Source organism: Nelumbo lutea, chromosome 4, assembly GCF_056320005.1.
Source record: "Nelumbo lutea isolate HS-2025 chromosome 4, American lotus-T2T, whole genome shotgun sequence".
Taxonomy (NCBI): Eukaryota; Viridiplantae; Streptophyta; class Magnoliopsida; order Proteales; family Nelumbonaceae; genus Nelumbo; species Nelumbo lutea.
The window spans coordinates 22,140,445-22,163,907 of NC_142687.1; the positions used below are offsets into that span (position 1 = coordinate 22,140,445).

Consider the following 23,463-nt stretch of genomic DNA (forward strand, 5'->3'; position numbering starts at 1 on the left):
CAGAGAAATAAAGAGCCTAGAGCAAATAATGCAAGCATGACAGCCACGACCTCTTTGAGAACACTCATCAAGAATCTAGCAGATATATATAAATGTAGCATTAATGCAAAAACCTAAATAAGTCATTCAGTGGTTAGAAACCCTTATCCCGTCTTAACATTGTTTCTCTCTGCCTCCAATTACCAATGTAAAAAAGTTTAGACTGCACCTTTCATGCTTCTCACAGCGGATTTTTTAGACAACTATCACATTTCAAAGTTTACTTATTGATTATTGAACTAATATTTACATAATATTAGTAACCATGAGTATGTTTATAGAAATGTAGCTAGCAACATTTCCCTTCAACGTAGATTCCTCCAACTTTTGATTTATCTTCTCGCAAGCAAAACATGCCACCTTGATCTCAAAGTTTTCAAAGTAGCCATAGCATCAAAATGGAAATAAAAAACTTCCCAACCTATGGACGAAGGAGCTATTCATCTAAACCAAGTTGCACTTAGAACACGTCAGAGTACTTGCTACAACCTTGGTGCTTTGCTACTAGGTTTGCCATAAAGAATAGACCAAACTTTTGCATTAGATGAACACCTAGCAAAGAGAAAAGAACTGAATTAGCAAAAAAATATGTAGATGCCTACAACCACAAAATTCTAATATCCAACTTACAAACTGAAGGAATTTTGTCCAAGTCTAACTCAGATTTTTGTTTAAATAGAAATTTATGATTCACATGTCCTCGTGTGCAATTCGCTCGATGTCATTTGGTCATGATGCTGACCAAAACTATAAATAAAGCTCTAATGAACACGAAACAAATTTACATGGAAACTTTGTAGGTATTGTCACTTGATAAAGAGGAACAATGGGAGCTCCATGAAGACGTTTGCAATGGGAAGGAATCATAGGTAATAGAACCTCATAATTCTTTATTTGATTGCAATCCCAAAATCAGCATACTAACAATAATTCATTAGCATTATTAGAGTGACAATGAAGGATTTCTATAGCTCAAAACATGGAGCTTTCTAATGACGGCCAACAAAAGTACAATTTAATATTTAACAAGGTCAAACATTGCCACAAGAATAGAAATAGACGTGCCAGCATTTAGTGAAGGAGACCTCCAAATTGAATAGTATGTATAATGTTAGGATGCAGCCATTGCGGATCAATTTATATTCTACAAAAAGCTAAGAAGACAAGGAGTCAAAGTAAAAACTCTCAAGAATAAATGGTATTATATTCTTTATTACTCACTCATGGTGAAAAGCTATAATAATAGCAACAACAAAAATAACAGAACAGATGGACGATAGAATATGGAGGCAGACTGGCAAAAAAAAATACAAATAGAGGCTAATAAGAAGTTACCTTGATTTCAGCAGACAAAGCAAGAGATGTGGAAGGAGGTACAATGCAATAAAGGTATCTCAATGAACAGCTTCATCTTCTTCTCTTCCTGCCTTTTCCCAACTGCCCAGATTTGAAAGCATGTTCTTGTTCTTGTAGGAAATTCCATGCCTTCCCATATTTCTCAGCTCGTTCCTCTTCCAGTATTGCCCTCTCCTTCTCCTTTACCTCAGATAAGAAATAATTATCTTTGCGTAGTTCTCGAGCTGCTCCTTTAGCTTCCCGTTTGAGAAGTTTCTTCAACTTCTTTCTCTCCGCCCTTTCACGGTCCGGATCATAATCTCTACCCTTCACGAAACTGCATCAACAGTTCTTGATCAAATTACTGATTTAAACATTAATTATATAAATGAGTTATATAATTAGATCATGGACAATAAAGCTTCAGAAAGAGAAATACTTCTCCTCAAATTTTGGTGTTAATTGCTTGTTTGGCACTGGCTTTTGCTTCCGCATTTGAAGTGGCTGACGCAACATTTGATGTTCATTGGCTTTGTTCTTTATCAACTCAGCAACATTGCCAAAATTTTCTTGTAAAACATCTGGCAAAAACTCTTGTTTTGCCACTCCATACAATAAAGTGGAAACGGGCATAAATATTTCAGGGAAGGAGGCAAGTTCATCATATATATGAACAAATCCTCGTAGTGTTTCAACCACAGATACAAGCACACCGACCCTGCAGTTTGAAAGGATAGTAAACATGTCCATTCAACAACAGTCCAAAGGAGATTCATATAGAAAAATACATATCAAGGGAAGTGACCTCGTCATTAGTAGGCACACCTAACCCGTATGCACCGATGTGTTTACAAGTACAACAGTCATGATCTTCCAATCAATGGATCATGGCTGGAAATTGAAGTTTGTGGATAATAAACATCATCTAAACAAAAGCTTATTGTGGACCACAGAATTTAAAAGTCAACATGACTAGATTCTTATTCACCTCATTATAGCTACCCGCAAGGTAAGACATATCCAAGTAGTGTTCCATCTATTGGTCAGTCCAAAAGGTGAATAGATATAGTAAACAAAGCACATAGTATGTGGCAAGACCAAGCTACATTCCAATCTATATAGCTATAGATAAGCAGGAAAAAAAACAAATTTCCAAAATAAAACTAACCGGAAATCATCAGAGCTAAAGAAGGGGGAATCCTCTGGCATGTCCATCACATCAAGGAAATCTAGAGTATGAATCTCAGAAACATGATCATGTAATCGCAGCCATGGTGTCAACGTTTTTAGTTCCACAAGATAATAAAGCTGTCAACCAACAAAATAAAGCAATAAATGGTGTTGCTTTTTTCCTTCACCTCTTCAAGAAGAATGGGAAAGGGGGAGTGGGGAAGATACAGAGAGAGACTTATGTAAGGCAAGGAATGGATAATTGTAGTTGTTATGAACAGAAATGCAATTTACAACTTCTACAAGAAAATATTAACCAGGAAAGCTACAGATGCTTCTTTCTATCAAACCATCCTGCAACACAACACAGAATAGGGCCATAACAACAGACACCTAACCCAAGTGCAGCAACTAATTTCTTCAATTGAATGTAAGACAGTTGGAATATATGCAGGATAAACAAAAATTCTCAAACAACACAAGTTGATGATGTACCTGGGAATGATGGCATGACCCCAGTTTTGCACCTGAAGCTGACATAAGCAAAGTTTTCAGAAATATTATGGCCTCTGGACAGAACTTCTGAGATTGTTTAACAACCTAAAGAAGCAGATCAGATCAAACAACAAGTTACTTATGCTCTGCTTCAATTAATGAATACCAATCACACTAAGTACAAAATCAACCATCATGCAATGATGAATGTATAGAAGTTTGATGGCACTTGCACTAAAATCATTGTGATGGTTCTCAACTGAAGAATAAATATATGATAATTTCTGGCAATGTACGTACAGAGAGAACCATTGAACATAAGAAAGATCCTACTGCAATATCCCGTCCAGACAATATAGGACAACGCATCAGATAATCGCACATCAACAAGATAGCTGGTGTCATGACTACATGTCGAAAGTCAGAGCAAGGAAATATCATAGACCACAGCCTCAGAAGTAACAAAGTCTTCAAAGAAGGCCAACAACTTTTCTCTGCAAAGATCAGAGAAAGAGGTATATTATGGGCTAGCCTTAGACAAAAGCAACATACAATGATATATAACCCATAATCCATGGATTTGGACAAGACTATCATCTTCTGATAATTATTTAGGTGCAACATAATGCAACACCCAAAAAAATCACAGCCAGTAATGTGTTTTTATGTGTATATGCCAACATAATTTGAAAGCTGCACAAAGACAGTTACAAAATAAGACTGTAGAAGACAGATTCATGCACAATCTGAAGCAATAAAGAAATGTCCATACTTCCAACTTTTGTCCAACACAAGTTTCATAGGGAGTCATGTCCTTCATGACATAGCTCATAAAACTAAACATAAATGTAAAAAGAACTTTAGAACTTGATAAATTCCATACCTTGCCTCTTGACATCCTCACAGAATTGGGTCCTAATGCGAAGTATACGTTGACGGGCACAAATAGCTGCAAAGTATGGGGTCTCCGCACTCATCTCTATCAATGGTATAACCAACAAATTCAATAGCTTAAAGTTCAATGGCTTTTTATTTGCTAAGACAGCAAAATATTGCAACAAGACGCCATAAAAGACCTGCAAAAGTGCATACTTTCAGCAATATTGCCAAGGTATGTTTCTCAACTCCAAATTCGTCAATATACCTAATTACTCAATGCAGCTAAATCTAACAGATGTATCAACTGAATTAACAAAGCAGTAACACAGACTAGGTGGAAAACTCCTAATTAAAGACCACTGGCTTTTTTGTTTCAGTTTCCAAGCTTCTAAATACTGATGGAAAGTATCATATGCATTCTTTTCAAATTTACATTCTATGTGCAAATCAGTAATAAATAGATAACAGAGTCATACTTGCATTTTCTTCCGATTCTCTGCCGCAAGTTTGATTGCATTATATATACGGATCCGATTGATAGCCTCAACTATTTCAGCATCAGACCGATTATCCAGCAAGGTGCATAAATCTGACAGGTTTGTTGGAGCTTCAATTGTATAGTGAAGCTCCCCTTGTTTAATTGGATGTTGTTTCTGACTTGACTTTGTTTTCTCCACATCTAAAGGATCTGCCTTCTTGTTCTTGATTTCTCGCATATTGTTGTCCACCTTACGCAAGCCTTTCCCCTCCTTATCCTCTTCCCCCTCTTCTTCTTCTTCTTCTTCTTCTTCTTCAATATCTGTACTGAGGTTGTCCTCATCGCTCTGCTCCCAGTCCTTCAAGGAATGTGACTTCCCAGATTCACTATTATTTTTATCACTTCCTTCTTCATCACTATCATCTTCGTCGCTTCCTGAATCCTCAGAAGATGCTTCACTTGCAGAATCATCTACATCTTTTCTCTCAAGAACCCCATCAACCCAGCCCCTTCTGTTCTTTGGCTCTTCATGGAAAGAGAAGGAATCACCTAGATCATCACCAGAGATAGGGCGTAACTTATGGTCATATTCTTTATCAGTATCTTCATGACCATCACTGCCTTCATCATCAGAATCATCAGTAGCAAGCATCCTTTTCTTGCGCTCCTCCTGAACAAATATAAAGAATGTTCATTTTTATCTTTATCAAGAAATGAACTTGTCAAAAAGACACAATAAGAAAGGAAATGCAAAACAGATTAAGAGGAAAAAAATGGAACTAGTGATTTCCCTTTTATCAATGATGAGAAATAATTTATTAAAAGGATAATACAAAGGAAATTTTTTAAAAGGAAAAGAGAGGCAAATACAGAGATACAAACTAAGAAAAGAAAGCTTCTAGAAAGTGAAAACCAACCTCTAATCTCTCCAGTCGTTCTTTCTCTTCTTGCGCTATCTCTTCATCCGTCTTTGTTCTGTCAGATGGGCGAGCACGCATATCAAGTACCATCTGGTTAACAAACTTGTCATAGGCATCAGGTTGTACCTGTAAGAAAGAGAATGGAAAAATCAATTTAATGAACAGAATTAACTCAGCAAAAACACAATATATAACCATCTCCAAGAAACCAGATGGCCATACATAAATGAAGACTAAGAAAAGGCAATAAAGGTAAGAAAGTCAACAATAAACACTTGTAGGAATAGAGGTAGCATTGCAATCACTAAAAAAAGGATATAAGGAGAGTATAAGAAGCCAAAGCCACTTAAATGAGCATTATGGAAAAGAAACACATTTATTCATAAGAGGTAAACAACAGACCCATCAAACACTAAGTCTTCAATCAGTTCACATGGGTCTCCAGAAGCTTTCCATTTGATGTCTCCAACTCAGTTCAAGCCACATGAATTGAACTTAAAATCAGGGAATAAGCAAGGCAGATTCAGATTCGCACAATTGACTGCCAGTGTGAGCTTGCAGACCTTCAATTATTGGAATTGCCAAACAAGATCCGGATCCAATCAAATATCCCACCATCCACATTCTATAAATAAAGACACAGAAATCAGGGTGTCATGGAGTAAACTCAGTTATTATTCAGTCTATACTTTATGGTTTGGACATGAACCGGTAAACGAATCTATGATACTATTCAAATCTGCCCTAGTAGACTAGTAGTACTAGATTGGATCATGATCTAATCCATTGACAGCCTTATGTATCTTCCTAGATATTATTTGTAACTCTTCTTTTTGCCCTTGAGGCTTGCTTATAAGAACTTCCTGCCCTTTGAAAGGAATAGCTCTGCTTTTTTAAAAGGTAAAGTATTGCATTAATATGCAAAAATAAATGCAGCTTTGTTGGCAAGATATTAACAATAAAAAGTATGTCTCTATTAAAAAATTGACTATATATGCCCAGAGCACCAAGAACACATCTTTCCTCTGATTCTTCCCAATACATCAGCAATTGAACTGATGGAGTTCTCAAAAACCCTGCTGTTTTCCTCCCCACAAATACCCCAAAATACTGCATTGGCATTAGATTCCACAAGATTTGCCCCATTCTCTTGATACCTTCTAGTCACCAACTCTAAAGAAAGGATTGAATAGACTGTGGGAAGCATCTCACCCACTCAAAAGTCTCTAGAACAGTCTACCAGGTTCTGGCTGCAAACTGGCAATGCAAGAAAATATGATTTGTAGATTCCAAACTTTCAGAGCAGTATGCCCACCTGATCTAACACCATTCCCCTTCTCAACAGTTTATCGCGAATCAAACACTTTTTTAAAGCAACAGTCCATACCAAAAATTTTATTTTTGAGGGGGGCCGTGAAATCCAAAACCTTCTAGCAGGAAACTCACAGCCATACTCCTGCCTTACGTACCTGTAGAAGGAATTTTATAGGAAAAAAAAAAACATTTTTTTCTCCCACATCCATCCCCTCAAATCTGATACCTATCTGAGGGATAATGCTCTGAATTGGTTGTAACAGAACCATCATTTGCGCCATCTCCGAATCATTTAAGTTCCTCCTGAAAATGGACTCCATGTAACCGAGCTATTCACTTCTGAATAACAATCTTTGACCATCTCCTCCCTATACTGTGCTAATAGGTAGAGGGAAGAAAAAATGTCTGTCAGTGTATACTGCCCACACCATCTATCAATCTGAACCCGATTCTGTCTCCCTCACCTACTTTATAGTTAACACATTAACACCTTTAGAGAAAGATGGATAGATCTTTTCAATATCCATCCACATTGAAGTCCCATAGGTCTGAATGTTATTCCCAGGTTCCTGCTCCATCTCCCTTATGCCAAATTTGTCCTTGATCACCTTTCTCCATACACTCTCAGGCTCCTCACCAAAGCACCAACACCATTTGCCAAGCAGTGCAATATTGAAGTTCATTAACCTTATAATTCATAACCCCCATTCATTCAATGGTCTGCAGTCCTTGTCCCACTCCACCAAATAGAACTAAAAGACATCCTTCCACCCTTTCAACAAGAATTCTCTAATTTTCTTCTCCAACTGACCAGATACTTCCAATGGAATAGGGAGAAGGGAGAGGTAATAGGTGGGTAGTACAGCTAAGACGCTCTTCAGAAGAACCATTTTTTATCAGCAACACAGAAACGCATTCGTCCATTACCTTTAAGAAGAAAATATTGTGGAAAAAAAAAACTGTCAAACCCATTACAGGATGGACCCACCCATCTGTATTATAAGCTGTAATACAAATGAGCCCAGTATATTTGTTGTCTTCGAACCCCTTGTTCAGCTAAGCCATCTGCCCGACTATTAGCAAATCTCCTAACCCACTTTGTTTGAATGGTCATGTCTTTTGATAGACATTTGAAGTGCCTGAATTCATTTTTAAGTTGCCAAATCACCCCCTACTCTTTAACCACCGCACTACCAGCTCCGAATGACCTTCAAAAGCCAACCTTCAAAATCCCAGTTCTTTAGACATCTTTACCACAAAAACTGCAGCTAATAATTCTGCTCTTACAGAACCACCTTGCTCAATTGAGCCTGGGTACAAGGCACGTATAATACCGCCCTCATCTCTTATCACCCTTCCAATTCCTGAAGGACCTGGATTGCCCACACTACTACCATAGAAGTTCAATTTCAACCACTGCCGATTGGGGGAGACCACACCTCCAAGGGTTTGAGAAGAACCAATTTACCTCTTTTGGATAAATACCTTGTCTTCCCAAATGCTTCTAAAGTTGCATTGAGCCCCAAGTGCCTTGTAGGCACCTTTTCCGAACCACCCTAAAATTTCATCCACATATGGAACCTGCCCAACAGCAATCATTTCACTTTTCTGAAAGTTGATCCACAGCCCTCAAACCACCTCAATAGGGAATTCAAATTTTCAATGTTCTCACCTGTGGCCTCAAATAAAAAAACACAACAACAACAAGGTGTCATCAGTAAAGTACAACAGGGCAAGATCCCCTACATCATTGCCCACTTGGAACTGTTCAAAATTTTAAATGTTGTTAGACTGGGGAAGGGTCAATAGGGAATTCAAATTTTCAATGTTCTCACCTGTGGCCTCAAATAAAAAAACACAACAACAAGAAGGTGTCATCAGTAAAGTACAACAGGGCAATATCCCCTACATCATTGCCCACTTGGAACTGTTCAAAATTTTAAATGTTGTTAGACTGGGGAAGGGTTGGGTAGGGGTTCACAGAGGTGATTCATCTCTCAAATAAAAACAAGCTCTTTGTTCTTGCACAGTTGCACCAATGTCTCGAGATGGATACATATAAAGCTTAATATTCATCAGAGAAGGTGAAATCCAGAGTCTTGAGAGTTAAGATGATTAGGGATCAACCACCAAATTAGCTGCTTATTTGGGTGAATTCATCATTAAAAAGATTGCCCAAATCTAGAACAAAGGTCATCATGAAATTAAGGAAAAGATGATCATCATCACTATCTAAGCTCTGTCCCAACCATATGGGGACAGCTACATGAATCATGCTTTCTCATTCCATTCTTTTCAATGCCATATCCATTGCTAAATTATGAGTGCATATCAAGGAAAAGATATAGAAACCAAATAATCATTCAGCAAACATTCTAATGATGTGTGGGATGGGGCCATATGGTTTCAAACACATAGGAATACAACCCCAACAAATTAACTTTTAGAAAGAAGATTAGCAATAAAATCCATGGTTCACAGACTCATTGAACTATATTTAACAAAAGAAATGAGATACACACCTCCAGTTGGTTAAATGCATACCTGATTTGGAAATACTTTGTTAGAAGTAGCAGATATCTCCTTCCTGACAGGATCTAAATTGCTCTTATTCAAAATCACTTCCGAAGGGTCCTTTTTGCTTGGTAGATCCATTGACAAGAATGCCTGAGACTGCATTAAGGACATGAAATCTTTGTCCAAACGCTCCATCAACTCTACATTTTTTTCCTTTTCCTTTGCCTTCTCAGCCTAGGAAACAAAAAATAGTAAAAATGAGCAAATAAGATTCCAATTCAATGCAAGTGCCAATAATATAAAAAAAAAATGAGCTACCTTGAAAAATTTGCTCTTCAGAATAATCTCCTCCATCACTTCTTTTTTGCTCTTGTGCTTCTGCAAGGAGAAAGCCATTGTGTGTGATCAGGTTTTGCAAGTGGTATCCATGATTTATCAATAGATAACCATGTCGTTTGCATCAATAAATACTAATGGATGTAAAGAATCATTACCCATTGTTGGATGCATCTATTTTGGATGACAAGAGTGAAAATGTGAGTTCTTACTTTTAATTGGCACTTTACTTAAATAAAGAAAAAAACAGAACTGAGCATATAATCCACTTCAAAGGCACATACAAATAAAGCAAGGACAGACGAAATATGACCAATCTTATCAGAAGAGAAAATTTAATGGAGATGAATGGATGTAAAAAAAAAAAAAAAACAAAATGATAACACTGACTCAATGTAACCCAGCTTAAAAAGAAACAGTTTACCCCACTAATGCATCTACAGTTTGAAGGAAAACATCCACACTATTTAGTGATACAAGAATACAAAAGATACACAAATTTATCTCAATAATGGTACATTCAACATAATTCAGAAGTACCAGAATGTATCCTACATTTTCACCTCCTTCTGTTGAACCAGCTTCCAATTGATCAGGAATATTTGGAGTATTAAGATGTTTCAAAATGGTTGGATTCTCTGCATAAAGAAGAAAGATATAATTTATAACCACATTGCAGATCCAAAAAGACAAGAATCATCTAGTACACATTCAACAGAAACATTAACATATTCCAAATGCCATATAACCATCCTTTAATGGTGGGTAAAAATGGAGACAACAAAAAAGAATGGCAGGTTGAATAACCAAAAGGGCACAGCTTCATCATGACCAACATTCATCTAAGCATAACTCTTTAGTAGTGTTAGTGGCCAAGATGATCATAAAAATAGGATCTGGAATGATAAACAAAACTAACCACTGCACCTAAAGCTGTCAAATGTTATTGTATTGATTAAGTATAGAAGAAAATGTATACATGGGGATGTAAAAAATTTTACAAAAAAAAAAAACAAAGGCAACCATCCTTCCATGTTAAAATTATTAAAGGTAAGGAGTTTTCACTATATAAGCCTTCTGCCCCCTGACCGAGCAATCAGCAACTGAATTGAAGTTCTGGCTCCATCCAAAGGTGTTGACCAAATCTCCCTCAAAAAGAAACAGACAGGTAAGCTTCTTAGAATATTCACACCCATAACCTTGCTTTGGGAGAATCAACGCCCTGTAAGCCCATTAAAGGCTCACCTTGAGTCCAAGAATATTTTGCTGAAACAAGCATCCCCCAAGCTTCACACAACTATCCCTAAACTTCCATAGAAAAGGAGATTAACCTAAGTCCTCACCATCAACTTTAAGGGGAAGGGCCAGAAGGTAGAGAAGGTCTTCAGGGGGAAGGGCCAAAATATGGAAAATTTTCCCATGAAATCTTCCCATACAGGGAGTTCCATAAATATCTATTACAACTCCAATTTGTTGCACCATAGAAGACGTTGAATAAAAAAGGAGAGAGAAAAAGGAGATCACTACTTCCCAAAATTTGGTTTCCCACAGGTTCAAACTCAAATCTCAAATGGCTTTTGCCCTCCCTTGCATTGCTTTATCTTTGCTTTAACTAAAATTTTTACCAGAGAAAAAAAATACATCACTTTTACTATTGTTCATTCCTGATAACCAAAGACATAGTTAAATTCCAAGGCAGTAACAACCCAATCTGATCACTAATAACTATACTTGAGTAAGAATACACATGGAAAAGAATTTCCTAATCGGGTCTAATAGGGAGCTTACCTACAAGGTTCCACCTATTTTTGTCATGTTGAGAGAATTGTCCCTGACCCAGACCAATCATCTGATAGGAGTGATAGGAGACTCGCTGGATTGGCCATGTATTTATTACCATGTCAATATCAGCTTTATACACAATCTTGTATCGGTGTTTTGTCCAATTTAAAGCCAGCCATGCTTTTAATCATTTTAACACAGAAACTTCCCATAAAAGAAGATCTATTTTGATCACATAGCAAGTTCTTACAGGCTGAAACTTATTCCATGAATCATGGAGAGGAAAGGGATAATGGAAACTCCATTTGAGCTCATGGGTTCATTTGACAATGGTGGGAGTGTGACGAGTGTCTGGACTGAATCAATTAATTCTTTGCTCTTAAGTGAATAAAATAGCCATATAATAAATACCTAACAATATAATAACCAACCCAAAATTCCAGTCAGCCATTAAGGAGCTCACAACCTACTTAATGACTTCACTGAATGAGAAAGAAATGAGTCATTCAATTGAGCCACCTCAACTGTTATCAAATGGCCCCTAGCTTGTCACTAAACAATCTGAGTAGCAAACCCAATTCCTATCAATAAATTCAAAACTCTACAACTAGTGCAAACATACTTTGAGTCTCAGGTGCATCATTATCATCATCTGGCAACATTTCATCCTCAAAATCATCCCTTCCAAAGTACCCACCACCATTGACTGCAAAATCATCTTCTTCGCCATCAGATAAATTATACTTGCTGCTCTTCCTCAATTTTAACTGCAACAGATCATGAAAATGTAAGTCGTTACAACTTGTCGTAGTGAACTTTATGATACCTATGTAACAAAGTGCACTGGTTTTCAACAAAGTAGAAAGAATCCTACACGGCAGCTTCAGAGAATCAGAATAACTAGCATAAGCATTGCAGAGAGTGTCAATAACAGCTTCTTATCATGAAAAAAAAATGCATGTAGGGAATTTGGAACTAAAGCTTTGACATTAATATTAGAGAAGGTGGGAATGCCATAGACACGGGGAGGCACATGATAATCCTATCTTTCAGCATGTCTTTAGATAGGCCCCACGCCCCCACCTTGTATATAACACTTTGTAGCTGGACTGCGTGGTAAACTGCTAATGGCACAAAATTGAATTTCATGAACTAATCTTATCCTATAATCAAGATAAGCATAAGTATCTTCAGAGACAGATAGGATGGGGGATAGTCATAGCCTTGTAAGTTTTATTCCAGTTTTTTTTGTTTTTAATAATTTTTCCTTGTTACTTGTCAAAAAAAAGAAAAATAGCCTTGTAAGTTTTATACATGAAAGCAAAAGTTACTAAATATGCAAGCAAACAAACTTATGTGATGGCCTAGGAACCTTCATGGAATCAATTAAACTAAGTTTACCTTCCGTTCATGCTGAGAACGTAAGATGGCTTTATCAAACTCTCCAAGTGCATCGTTTTGTTCACCAATACGCTTGTCCAGAAATACAGAAGACTTGCCACTTTGCTCATATTCTTTCAATAAAGTCTTCTTCCTCTGTTTCAAATAAGATTTGCATCAGGAAGAGGATTGCAGGGATCAAAAACTCCACAAAAACCGTATCGCATGATTCCAACAAGAATTCCAATTCACAAATAATATAAGAACTTTTTGTCGTTTTCCGTTCAAGCATAATTTTTTAGTTAAATTTCTCAGTGCTTCCAATCGAGTAACTTGTACGAGGCAGCTTAAGCTAAGCTCCGATTAATAGAGAAAGTTTAAGAAAAAGCATTCCTTTTTTGTGTTTAATAAATTTCTTGTTTCCAATTATACAGGAAAATTAGATCATTTTACATTTTGAGTTACTTAGATAAATCAAAAACAACATTCAAGAACAAAAGAAGTGGAAAAAAAAAAGGTACTGCATCTCCGGAATGTAAGTTTCGCATGATGGATATTCGGGCAAACTTGCCTTTTCGATTGCGCGAGAGCGAGCCAATCCGACGCGTTTTTCCTCTCCCTTGCGTTTCTTCCCGAGTATATCGAACTTCCGGCGAGACCATATAGTCTCAAAAGGGTTTTCGTTCGCAGGCTTCGATTTCATAGCCATGGCATTCGGACCAGAGAGTAGTTTCTTCGATGAATTCTTCTTCTTCTTCGTACCACTGGTACTGCTTTTAGGGTTTGATTCGGCTTTTTTCTTGGCCATGAGTGCTCGTGATGCAGTGAATAGTGGAAGAAAGAAACTAGGGTTTTACGTTTTGTAGACGGGGTTTTTTTGGAGCCAAATTTTAAAGACAAGTAGACAACTAATCCCCTTTTTGGGGTAAATTACAAAGACCCCTTTGTAACTATGTCTTTGCAACAAATGAAAGACCCCTTCTACCATTTGCAATAGATAGATATCCCTTTTAGCTTTTACTCTGTGACAAATATCCCCTTTATCGTTAAGTCGTTTGACAAATGCGTTGAATTACCAAAATATGTACTTTAACTTTCAAGATTTTCTTTTTGGTGGTGCGCAATCTAATGCTCATGATTGGAGGACAGCTTGGATGTTGGGCTGACTAGGGCAGTTGGTCGAGTTGCAAGAAAACTCTCAAAGTACCTAGGGTGTTTTGTCTAAGGTGGACAATCCAATGCTTAAAGTAGTGATGAATGTATTGAGAGAGCTAGAATACAATAAAGCAAGAGAGTTGTGAGAGATGTGACAACTAAATTACGTGTACCTTCTCTGGTTGATGGGGGCACCTTTATATAGGCACTGGTAATCGTGATCTTCATATAGTGTGTCCAAGATCTTCAAGAGGATGTGGTTTATCTGCCTGCCATGCTTAGAGGTGATTTCTTGCTTGGAGACAGTTTTCGCGTAAAGCGACAGTGCTGATTCGATTACCTCCAAAGCGGGCGATATGGAAGCCAGCTCTAGTGGTAAGGCGACATGATCCAAAAGGATTCAGGGATGATAAGGCGCACATAGAAGAGGTCGATCACGATGTCAGGCAGGTTGCCAGTTGGACCTTAGCCAGGTCAATGGGACCTCAACGATAGGTCGCCCCTTATGCAAAGGTGGCATTGGTTCACTCCCACAGTGTGCGCTATGTGTTCGAGGTGCATCTAAGATAGTTCCAAGGTGGATTCTATCTTCTAAGCAAAAGCAGGTTATTACCTTATGTGGTGTCGAGGTGTTAAACAACGGTTTGGAAGTGCCACATGGTGTGATGTCACTAGAGGGCCAAATTTCCCCTTATCACTTTTCATCACCATTTTTCTCCTACACCCTAATTGACCAAAAAATGCCTTCATTTTCTCCAAACGAATGTGGTAAAATAATAAGAATCATTTCACTAGCATGAATGCCTCTTTTCATCTTAAAATATAACCCATTTGACCCAGAATGTTAGATCATGATAAAATAATTATTACTTATCATACTTATTTTTGTTTATATTATTAGTATATAATATTATAGATGTGCCCAAAATTGTTTCATATTTTTTTGTACTATTCTATTTAAAAAAATTTACTTTTAATTATACATCATTCGTTAACCTATTTGACCCGAAAAGTTGAATCACTAACCCACCCCTAAATAGGAAGATTGTTTAATTTCCCATCGGTTTTAAGTTGTATATTTGATGTCCATCATTAATAAAATTATGTCTATTTTATCATAGTTATTTTTTAATATGACAAATATATAATAATAGAAACGTGTCTAGTTTTTTTTTTCAAATTTTCTTTTTTTTCTATATTTTTTATATTTTTAAATTTGTATTATTTATTTATGACATCATGAAATTATCCATTTGATCTAAATGGTTGAAGTATTTACCCACAACCTAGATGGAAAATATGATTTCATTTCTAGGTTTATTTTAAAAATATAAAATTTCATTCTATTAATAATTATTGTGTATGGATTTACTAGTGGAATTTAATGATGAAACAAAATTATTTTTATATTTCTAAATTTGTATTATTTATTTATGATATCATGGAATTATACATTTGACCCAAATGGTTGAACTACTTACCCACTACCTAGATGAAAAATATTTCATTTCTATGTTTATTTTAAAAATATAAAATTTAATTCTATTAATAATTATTGTGTATGGATTTATTAGTGGAATTGAATGATGATAAACAAAAGTATAAATGTTGGATTCAATGAGAGGTAATAGAATGTACTTAATAGTATTCTTTTAATTATATTATCTGCCCTTTCAATGCTGATGAACTAAATTCAAGAGGAGGGGTATTCCAGTAAAGAAAAATTCCAGAAGCCAATACTCCTCATCACCCTTTTATAAGTAGTATAGATATGATGATGATGAAATTAGTTGAAAAGATACTTGTTCCATTTGTTTTTCTTTATTTAAATTGCTATATTTTATTTTTCTTTTAATAATTTATTAATTCTTTTAAAAAATTAAATCATATCGGCCAAATCCGGATATCCGACTTCCTCATTGGATTCGAAGTCAAACTAATGTTTGTGAGATTCGATTGGATCTTTGGATTTATCGAATATGCCGTTCATAGTATCAAATCGGATTTGGATATAACCCTGATTCGAATCCAATTCGATCTATTTGCATCCTTATGATTACTTGCTGGTGAAATTCCCACGAGAAAATTGATGGGGACCCTCGACTGGCTAGTAATGAGGGCTGAAGTAGGGTCAGTTGGGTAATCTTCCAACTGAGACAGCTCTTCGCAGATAAGCAAGTCGTGCAGTTCTTCCAAGGTCAAAGGATCTACTCATGATCTACGGTGAATAGTTGATGTAAATGCTCTATAGGATGAGGGTATCCATCAAGGATGTAAATTTGAAGTTCATCATCTAATACTGGTGAACCATAGGATGCAACTTGATCACAAACGATCTTAGCACACTGTAGGTAATCATTCATTGAGAGAGATCCCTTTCGGAGTCTGTGTAGTTGTTGCCGAAGAGTGGCAATATGTATGGGGGTTGATGATCGAGAATGTCCCATGCCTGCTTCAAAGATTTGGCACCCACCATGTAAGGAAGTGATGGAGATAATGTTTCCTATATCCATGACAACAACATTTGATATTTTTCATACCATGATGCAAATGCTGGATCTATCTTCTCTGGAACAGGGCACGATCCATTAATGATCGATATCCATTGATGATCACGTAGGATGGGTTAGAACAAAGATTTCCATAATAAGTGGTTGGAATAACAAGCCATCTAATTTGATCGGCACCAGACTGGTAATGTTTGAAATAACAAGGGGAGTTGAGTTCAAATTTGCGAGAGATGAGGAAATATTCTCAGTATTTTGAGAATTTTGTGTGGAGGTCTGTGTAGTGGAAGCCATGAGGATCGAGCAGTGTTGCTTAATGCTCTAATACCATAAGGGTTGGGAGAGTTTTGAGAGAAAGAGTCTCGATGACTTATACGAGATTTTATTGGTTTTCTTATAGTGTTAAGTTAGTATCTGAACTTTCAAACGTGTCACTACAATACACAAACTTTTAGAAAGTGTCAAGTTGATCCCTATCGTTAACTGACCGTCAGTTATCTGATTAAGTGATGACATGTGCAACTTAAAATTTTTGAAAATATCAAAACTATCCTTCAAAAGAAAAACAATGTTCATTGCCTTCTATATTAAAACTAAACCAGTTGAAGTGTTTGAGATCCTGTATTAATGAAAACACCATTCATTGTCTTCTACCTTTAGATGGTAGGTTCACATCTAACTAGAACGAGAAGGAGGGAGGGGAAAACAGCGGTGCCCCAAGAAAATTTGAAATACCTCACCAGCTCACTCTATGATCCCCCTTGACCACCAAAAAAAGAATATAACTAATAACGAAAGAACTTACCGTAGACGCTTCTTCCATGTGATCGACCATTGAATTTGCCAATCAGTTGCGCTAGGACAATAATTAATGTTAGATGCTATTTTCATTGACATAATCAACTAGAAAAAGTCAGTATTTTGAAAGGTACAAAAGAAATTATAAAGCAAGCAACGACGAGTTCTTCGTAGAATCCAGACTCCCCACGATGACATCGACCTTATAAACGAGAGAAGGAAATGAACCTCCTTGGAAACGAAACAAAGGTCATTAGAGAATAGAGATTATGACTTGGGTTGTTTTGCTGCTCTAGCTGCTTTTGCTTTATCCAACTACAGCAACACCGTCCTCTACATTATCGATGGCAAGGTCGGGCTGTTAGGACAAATGTGGGAACATCACAGTTTCCTATCCGTTCGACTTTGGTCACCGAAGCTATTACAGAGAATGGTACGATCTAACCTACAACTACACTTACAACCCTCCAAAATTGTTTAGGCAAAGGTAATTTGGGAGTTTTACAAATATCATCAGAAGGGCATATGCGCATTAATGCCACCATAGGTTTTAACTGCTATGACAAATATGGTCAGAACACTAGCATGTTTCCAACTTGCGTGGATTTGGCATATCGGCCCTATTCATTTTCCAATAGCCGCATTAGATTCACGGCCATCGGTTGTGACACCTACACCTTGTAAGTGATAGTTCCCACATAACCATGCAAGAAAGGATTGAGCCGTTCAAGGAGTCTGGATCTAAGTAGGAGTATATCACAGTTTGGATAACTAATGGCTTATCTTGTGAACTCATAATTGTATTTGAACTCTCCTTGTATATCTATCTATCTATCTATCTATCTATCTATCTATATATATATATATATATACTTTCTTCCTCTGTCGAATACATGAGTGAGAAAAATAATAGCTTCTGATGTAACCGTTTTTGGTCACGTACCAATTTTTTGTGATGTATCATTTTTTTGGCTAAATACCTAGCCATTTGACCTAGTGGTGAAGTGCCTGGTGGTGAACTGCCTGGTGATGAGCTACTTGGTGACGAACTCCCTGGTGGTGAGCTCCCTGGTGGAGAATTGCCTAGTGACGAGCTCCCTGGTGGAGAACTGCCTGGTAACGAGCTCCCTGGTGGAGAACTACCTAGTGGCGAGTTGCCTAGTGGCGAGCAACCTAGTGGCGAGCTGCCTAGTGGCGAGCTACCTAGTGGCGAGCTGCCTGTGAGGTGGCGAGCTGCTTGTGGCGACGAGCTCCCTGGTGGTGAGCTACCTGGTCCTAGGCGGCCTATGACTCATGGTGGAGCTCCCTGGTGCAGCGCAACCCGACTGCCCTCTGCATGAGGTGATTTTCTCTCCTTTGTAGGCAGTGGGAGCTGAGGGACCTGCGAGAACTCCATCTTTTCCTCCTCTTTGTAGGCGACGGGAGCTGAGGGACCTGCGAGAACTGAATCAAAGGACCCGGGGGTATTTTCCCGGCGGGGACTCTCCGACGCTTAAGTTAGCACTCTTATTGTAGAGAGCTTGAAGATAATATTGGAGAAATGAGAGAGCTAGAGAGCAGATTACCTCAATTTTTTCCATTCTCTCTCCCCCTTGGCTTTGGGGGTTGGAGTCCTTATATAGTGGTGCCCAGTCACATCAGGCGTAACCGCCACTACCCAAGCCATTACTGCCAGGACCGAGGTGATAGGTGCAGGCTGTTGCCGCTGGGTACGAACTCATCAGGCGTGCCATGCTTTTCAGAGACGGCAGGCACGATGCCGCCTGGTAAGAGATGTGGGTGTTGCCACTAGATCTGTCAAGTACGGTTGTCAGGCAGGAGATCTTCCTGCGATATGTCGAACTGCTCTTTTGTACCGAGCTACCCTGCAAGTGGCGAGCTGCCCATGGCGACGAGCTCCCTGGTGGCTACTTGGTGACGAGCTCCTTAGCGAGCTCCTTGGAGAGTTGTTGAGCTCCTTGGCGAGCTGCCGAGTTATCGGTGGGCACGTCTTATGGATTGCCAGGTCGGCCAAGTCACGTAGGCCGCGCGCCAGGCAATGCGCAGGCTGCGTGCAGGCAATGCGCAGGCCGCGTGCAGGCCGCGCACCAGGCCGGTGCCCAGGTGGGACACCAACTTGGTAAGTCATTGCCTGGGTGTCGCCTAATTGTCACGAGGTGCCACGTGTCACAATTTCACTGGAGGGCCAAATCTGCCCTCATTAGCTTCTGTTAATAGCCTTTGTTTCTCTTTAGTTTTACTTTCATATGGTATTTGAGCCAATGACTCAATTATCCTCCTTAACCTTTGTCTGTGGTCCAATTGGGTTACTGATGAAGGGCGATTTGGCCTAACCTAGTAATAGGGGGACACGTGGACACGATCTGACTAATAGATGACAGCTCAGCCCAACATACCAAGACCGCAACAAATCGAACTCAGATAATCAAACCACCTCGACATGGGTCACCTCGAGGCGAGGTCACCTCGGTCCCAAGGCACTTTGGGGTTCAACCCTGTTCGGGACTTAAAGACATCAGTTTGGAGATACCGACATGCCACTACGTGGTGATCCCATCCCAGGCCTCACGGGATCACGCTGTGTAACAGCTAACATTATCTCCCCGACCGATTCGGGTGGAAGTGATGAAACTTATTGGTTGGCAGCATTATCTTCCAACTAATGCGGAAACGGGTCCTATCATGATGAAGATCCTAGAACTGATCCGCGAAACCCGCGAGGACTCGACTATATAAAGGCTCCAACCCCAAGGGCACAAGGTACGCGTGATTTCTATGCCCTCTAGCTCTCTGCATTCTTAAGCTATTTCAGCTTGCAACAAGTATACTAACTTAAGCATCAGAGTGACCTTGCCGGGCTAGCAACCCCGGGTTCTCTGATCCTACTTTTGCAGACTAACTTAGTCTGTCATCCACCTGAAAGCCAAATCACCTCCAACAAGGAGCAGCGAGATCGCGCTACATCATTTGGCGCTGTCTGTGGGAACCACTACAAAAATCCTTTCTCCACCATCAATAACAAAATCAAATCCATGGCTTCCTCCAACAATGCCGGACAAAACAACGAGATGGGGACCCAATGCTGACCATAGGTCAGTTCATGTCTGTCTACATAGGTCAGTTCACCATACCGCTTATTGCGTCTGGGGTCCCAACGCTGACCATGCCCCAAGCGATTGCACAAGTGAACACGCCACTCCCTCCTGTTGTCGGTGCAAAATTCGCTGAACCGTTTGTGGTTCCCCCTAGATTCGAGTAATCACAACTTGACGACCTGGTACACTGTGTTCGGGCCATTCAGGTCCAAATGCAACAGGTCCAGCAGTTTCAACACTATCAACAATAGGTCCTTCATCACTTTTACCAGAAATAGTACAAACAGCAGTTCCCTCCGCTACAACAGAATCCGCAGTCGGTTCCACCTCGGCATCCGACGATGCAACAGAATCAACACCGCCGTCATCAGTAGAATCGCTCTCCCCATCGAGGCGAGACCTCCCAAGTCCCACTTCCTCTTGGGAGTCAGGTCTTGTCCCGCAGGAGGGACAAACAAGTCACCCTGCCCGCTTCTCAGGGCAACTTGAACAGATCGGGAGATACTCAGCCCGCCAGGGCCACATTACCTTGGCCTTCTCAACAAGAAGGCTCGCTCGTAGGCAACCGGTTCGGGCCCTTGGCCGCGGACTCAAAACAAGGCCCATCCATTCATGGTAGCCATACTCAGCACCCAGAACCACTCTACGCTGGAACGGTACCAGATCATACGGAAGTCAACAGTACTAATGCGGAGCCAGTCAGGAAGCAGCAACAAAAGCCTCGCAAGGCACGACGGACTATAGTTCGCAGCCAGCTCACCGTTCCCAGCCAACCAGAACAAGTGAAAGGTAAAGAGGAGGCGAGCTCAGTGACCACAAAGACTGCTCCTCTCCTGTCCGGATCGTTTCCTCTATCCTCCGAGCTCCTGGCGGCTTCTATGCCAAAAGATTTCAAAATGCATCATCTGGACAAATACGACAGATCCTTCGATCCGAATGATCATGTAGACTCTTTCCAGTCCCAGATGCACCTACCTGGGGCTGACGAGTCCTACATGTGCATAGCCTTCTCCACAACATTTAAAGGAGTAGCTCGCACATGGCACATGAACCTCGCGCCAGGGACAATCAAAAGTTGGGGGCAATTCATGGAGTTGTTCACCTCGCACTTCATCACCAGCAAGAAGTGTTCGAGGTCCCAAGAAAGCCTCCTAAACATAATTCAAAGAGAAGGAGAGTTGATTAGAAGCTATATAAAACGCTTCGATGACACCTGCTTGCAGATCCCCGACCTAGATCCAGCAGTGAGGCTCATGGCGGCGAAGAAAGGGATAAGATACAGAGAATTCAAGTGGCATGTGGTGGCCAATAAGCCGAAGGACATCACGGAATTCCTCAAGCTCGCTGATCAGTTCATCGGGACCGAGGAAGAGATGAACCAAAAGACAGAGAATCCAGCAGAAAAGAGGAAAAGAGAAGGTGACAGCGCAAGCAACGGTGGCATCAAGCGAAAAAAGAGCAAGTCCCCGACTAGGGGAGGAAACAAGTCCAGGAGTCGATCTCCTTCACAATCTTGATGAGAATAAAAATTATCATATTTTTATCCCTAAATATATAGTCTTTTACACTTAATTAGTACTTAATTGGACTCATTATTCTTGTATTTCGATTCAGGGCATGAAAGAATGCGTCAGGAGAAAAACAAGGATAATCGGGTAATTTTGCACAGTTTCGGCGCCACATAGTAATCTGGGCATAACTCCCCTATCCGGACTTTGATTGAGATGATTCAATATGCATTGGAAAGATAAGGAAAAAGTCTACAACTTTCATGTATTGAGTTTTGAAATATTCGAACTGAATAAAAGTCAAAATCGGGACCGAAGTCTAAGCAAATTCGTAGGGAAACCCAATTCGCAGCAGAAGCCCAATACGAGTACAAAAATAAGGAAACTGCAAAGAGTCCTATCTGATTTAATTTTCTAATGTAATTCTAGAAAGATAAAGGAGATTGATATTACCAAACAAGAGATAGGATAGGATTAGATCTAAAAGGAATTAGGACTTTGTATTTTTGAGAAAGAACTCCAAAAAGGAGTTGGAAACAACCCCTCCTCCTAAAACTATATAAAGTGGGGGGTGGACTAGCACTAAGGCATCAATCAATCTCTGAAGCAATCAAGGAGAAATCCTCCAAGAGAGCTTCAACCTTCAAGAAGGCAGTCAGCAACGCAGGAGGAGAAAAGGAGGAAGGCGATGGCAAGGAGAAGAAGTTCATCGATCTCAACCTCAAGGGGCGACATCATGAATTCTTTCTTATACCTTGTTTGTTTAATTTCATTTATCATAAACTAATCTATTTGTAGCTAGGGCTGTGGAAAGCCTAACCACGACCATGGATTGATTTTTATTTAATTCAGCCAAGCTGTTTTTATTTTCATATTGGCTATGAGTTATTATGCGTAATGCAATTAGGAGCTTGGTCACCTCCTAAGTGTTTTGGTTTATATGAATGAACCGGAAGGGTAATTCATATAAAAGACTAAATATATCATAGTGTGAATTGAATGGTATATAGGAATATATATACATGATTCATCTGATGACACAGGTTTTTCATAGAACTTAATACACTTTCTATCTCGAGAACTCTAATCGAGGGATCGAAGGGTTACTTGATAGAAGTAGGTCTGATATATCCTAGGAGGGAATATCAGATAAATTAGGAAAGACTTCAGCTTATGAAAATAATAAATCATCTTGGTTAATTTAATAAATTGATGTTCATTGGGATGGTTAGGTGGACCAATAGTCCTAGCGCTTTCAATTAAATCGTTGCAAGTTCAGTCGTTGATTGCCTTTGTTTTTATTTCTGTTCTTTCTTTTTCTATCTTTAATTTTCAGTAGTTCCTATTGTTAGAATTCGGTTGTTCAAATAATTGAGGGAATCTATAGTTCTAATGCTTATTTTGTTAAATCCTCGTGGGAACGATATCTTTATACTACTTGATAACTAATTCACTTGCTAGGGTTATATAATTATAGCTATCAAGTTTTTGGTGTCGTTGCCGAGGATTTAATCCTAAAATAATATTAGAACTTGTTAACCTTGGTTAATTTGGATTTTACTCTTTATTTAATGTGTTCAAATTCTTGCTGTGTTTAGATTAGTTAGTGTATGACACGCACTAGAGGCGATGAACTAGCAAAATTTGACCTTGAAATAGAGAGAACCCTTCGCATACTGCAAAGAGCCAACAAAAGTAAAGAGAGAGAGAGAGAGGGTTGAAGGAGGCGAACCAGCAGAAGAAGTTGAGGAAGAG

General features: G+C 39.0%; 1 protein-coding gene across 2 annotated transcripts; it reads right to left on the minus strand.

The window, feature by feature from the left end:
* Positions 1 to 53: 53 nt before the first annotated feature.
* On the minus strand, positions 54 to 13,698 carry LOC148854550 (nucleolar-like protein). Of its 2 annotated transcripts, none has more exons than XM_088986616.1 (15): positions 13,217 to 13,698; positions 12,667 to 12,801; positions 11,888 to 12,032; positions 10,039 to 10,121; positions 9,466 to 9,525; positions 9,175 to 9,381; positions 5,314 to 5,442; positions 4,395 to 5,066; positions 3,923 to 4,115; positions 3,340 to 3,533; positions 3,040 to 3,144; positions 2,543 to 2,682; positions 1,814 to 2,092; positions 1,375 to 1,711; positions 54 to 591 (listed from the first exon to the last, which is right to left on the minus strand). In XM_088986616.1, exons 1-14 carry the CDS (start codon positions 13,451 to 13,453, stop codon positions 1,447 to 1,449), a joined length of 2,844 nt encoding a protein of 947 aa, XP_088842742.1. In that variant the 5' UTR covers positions 13,454 to 13,698; the 3' UTR covers positions 54 to 591; positions 1,375 to 1,446. The 2 variants fall into 2 exon arrangements, with proteins under 2 accessions (XP_088842742.1, XP_088842741.1); XM_088986615.1 differs by having other exon boundaries at positions 10,024 to 10,121; positions 13,217 to 13,610.
* Between the last annotated feature and the right edge of the window lie 9,765 nt (positions 13,699 to 23,463).

Excerpts from the sequence above, each read along its gene's own strand:
- LOC148854550 (XM_088986615.1), bottom strand. The coding sequence starts at position 13,453 with ATGGCCAAGAAAAAAGCCGAATCAAACCCTAAAAGCAGTACCAGTGGT. Across the intron at positions 10,122-11,887 it reads TGATGCACCTGAGACTCAAA|AGAATCCAACCATTTTGAAA; the intron begins GTATGTTTGCAC and ends TTCTTTATGCAG. Across the intron at positions 2,683-3,039 it reads GGTCATGCCATCATTCCCAG|CTTTATTATCTTGTGGAACT; the intron begins GTACATCATCAA and ends GTTGGTTGACAG.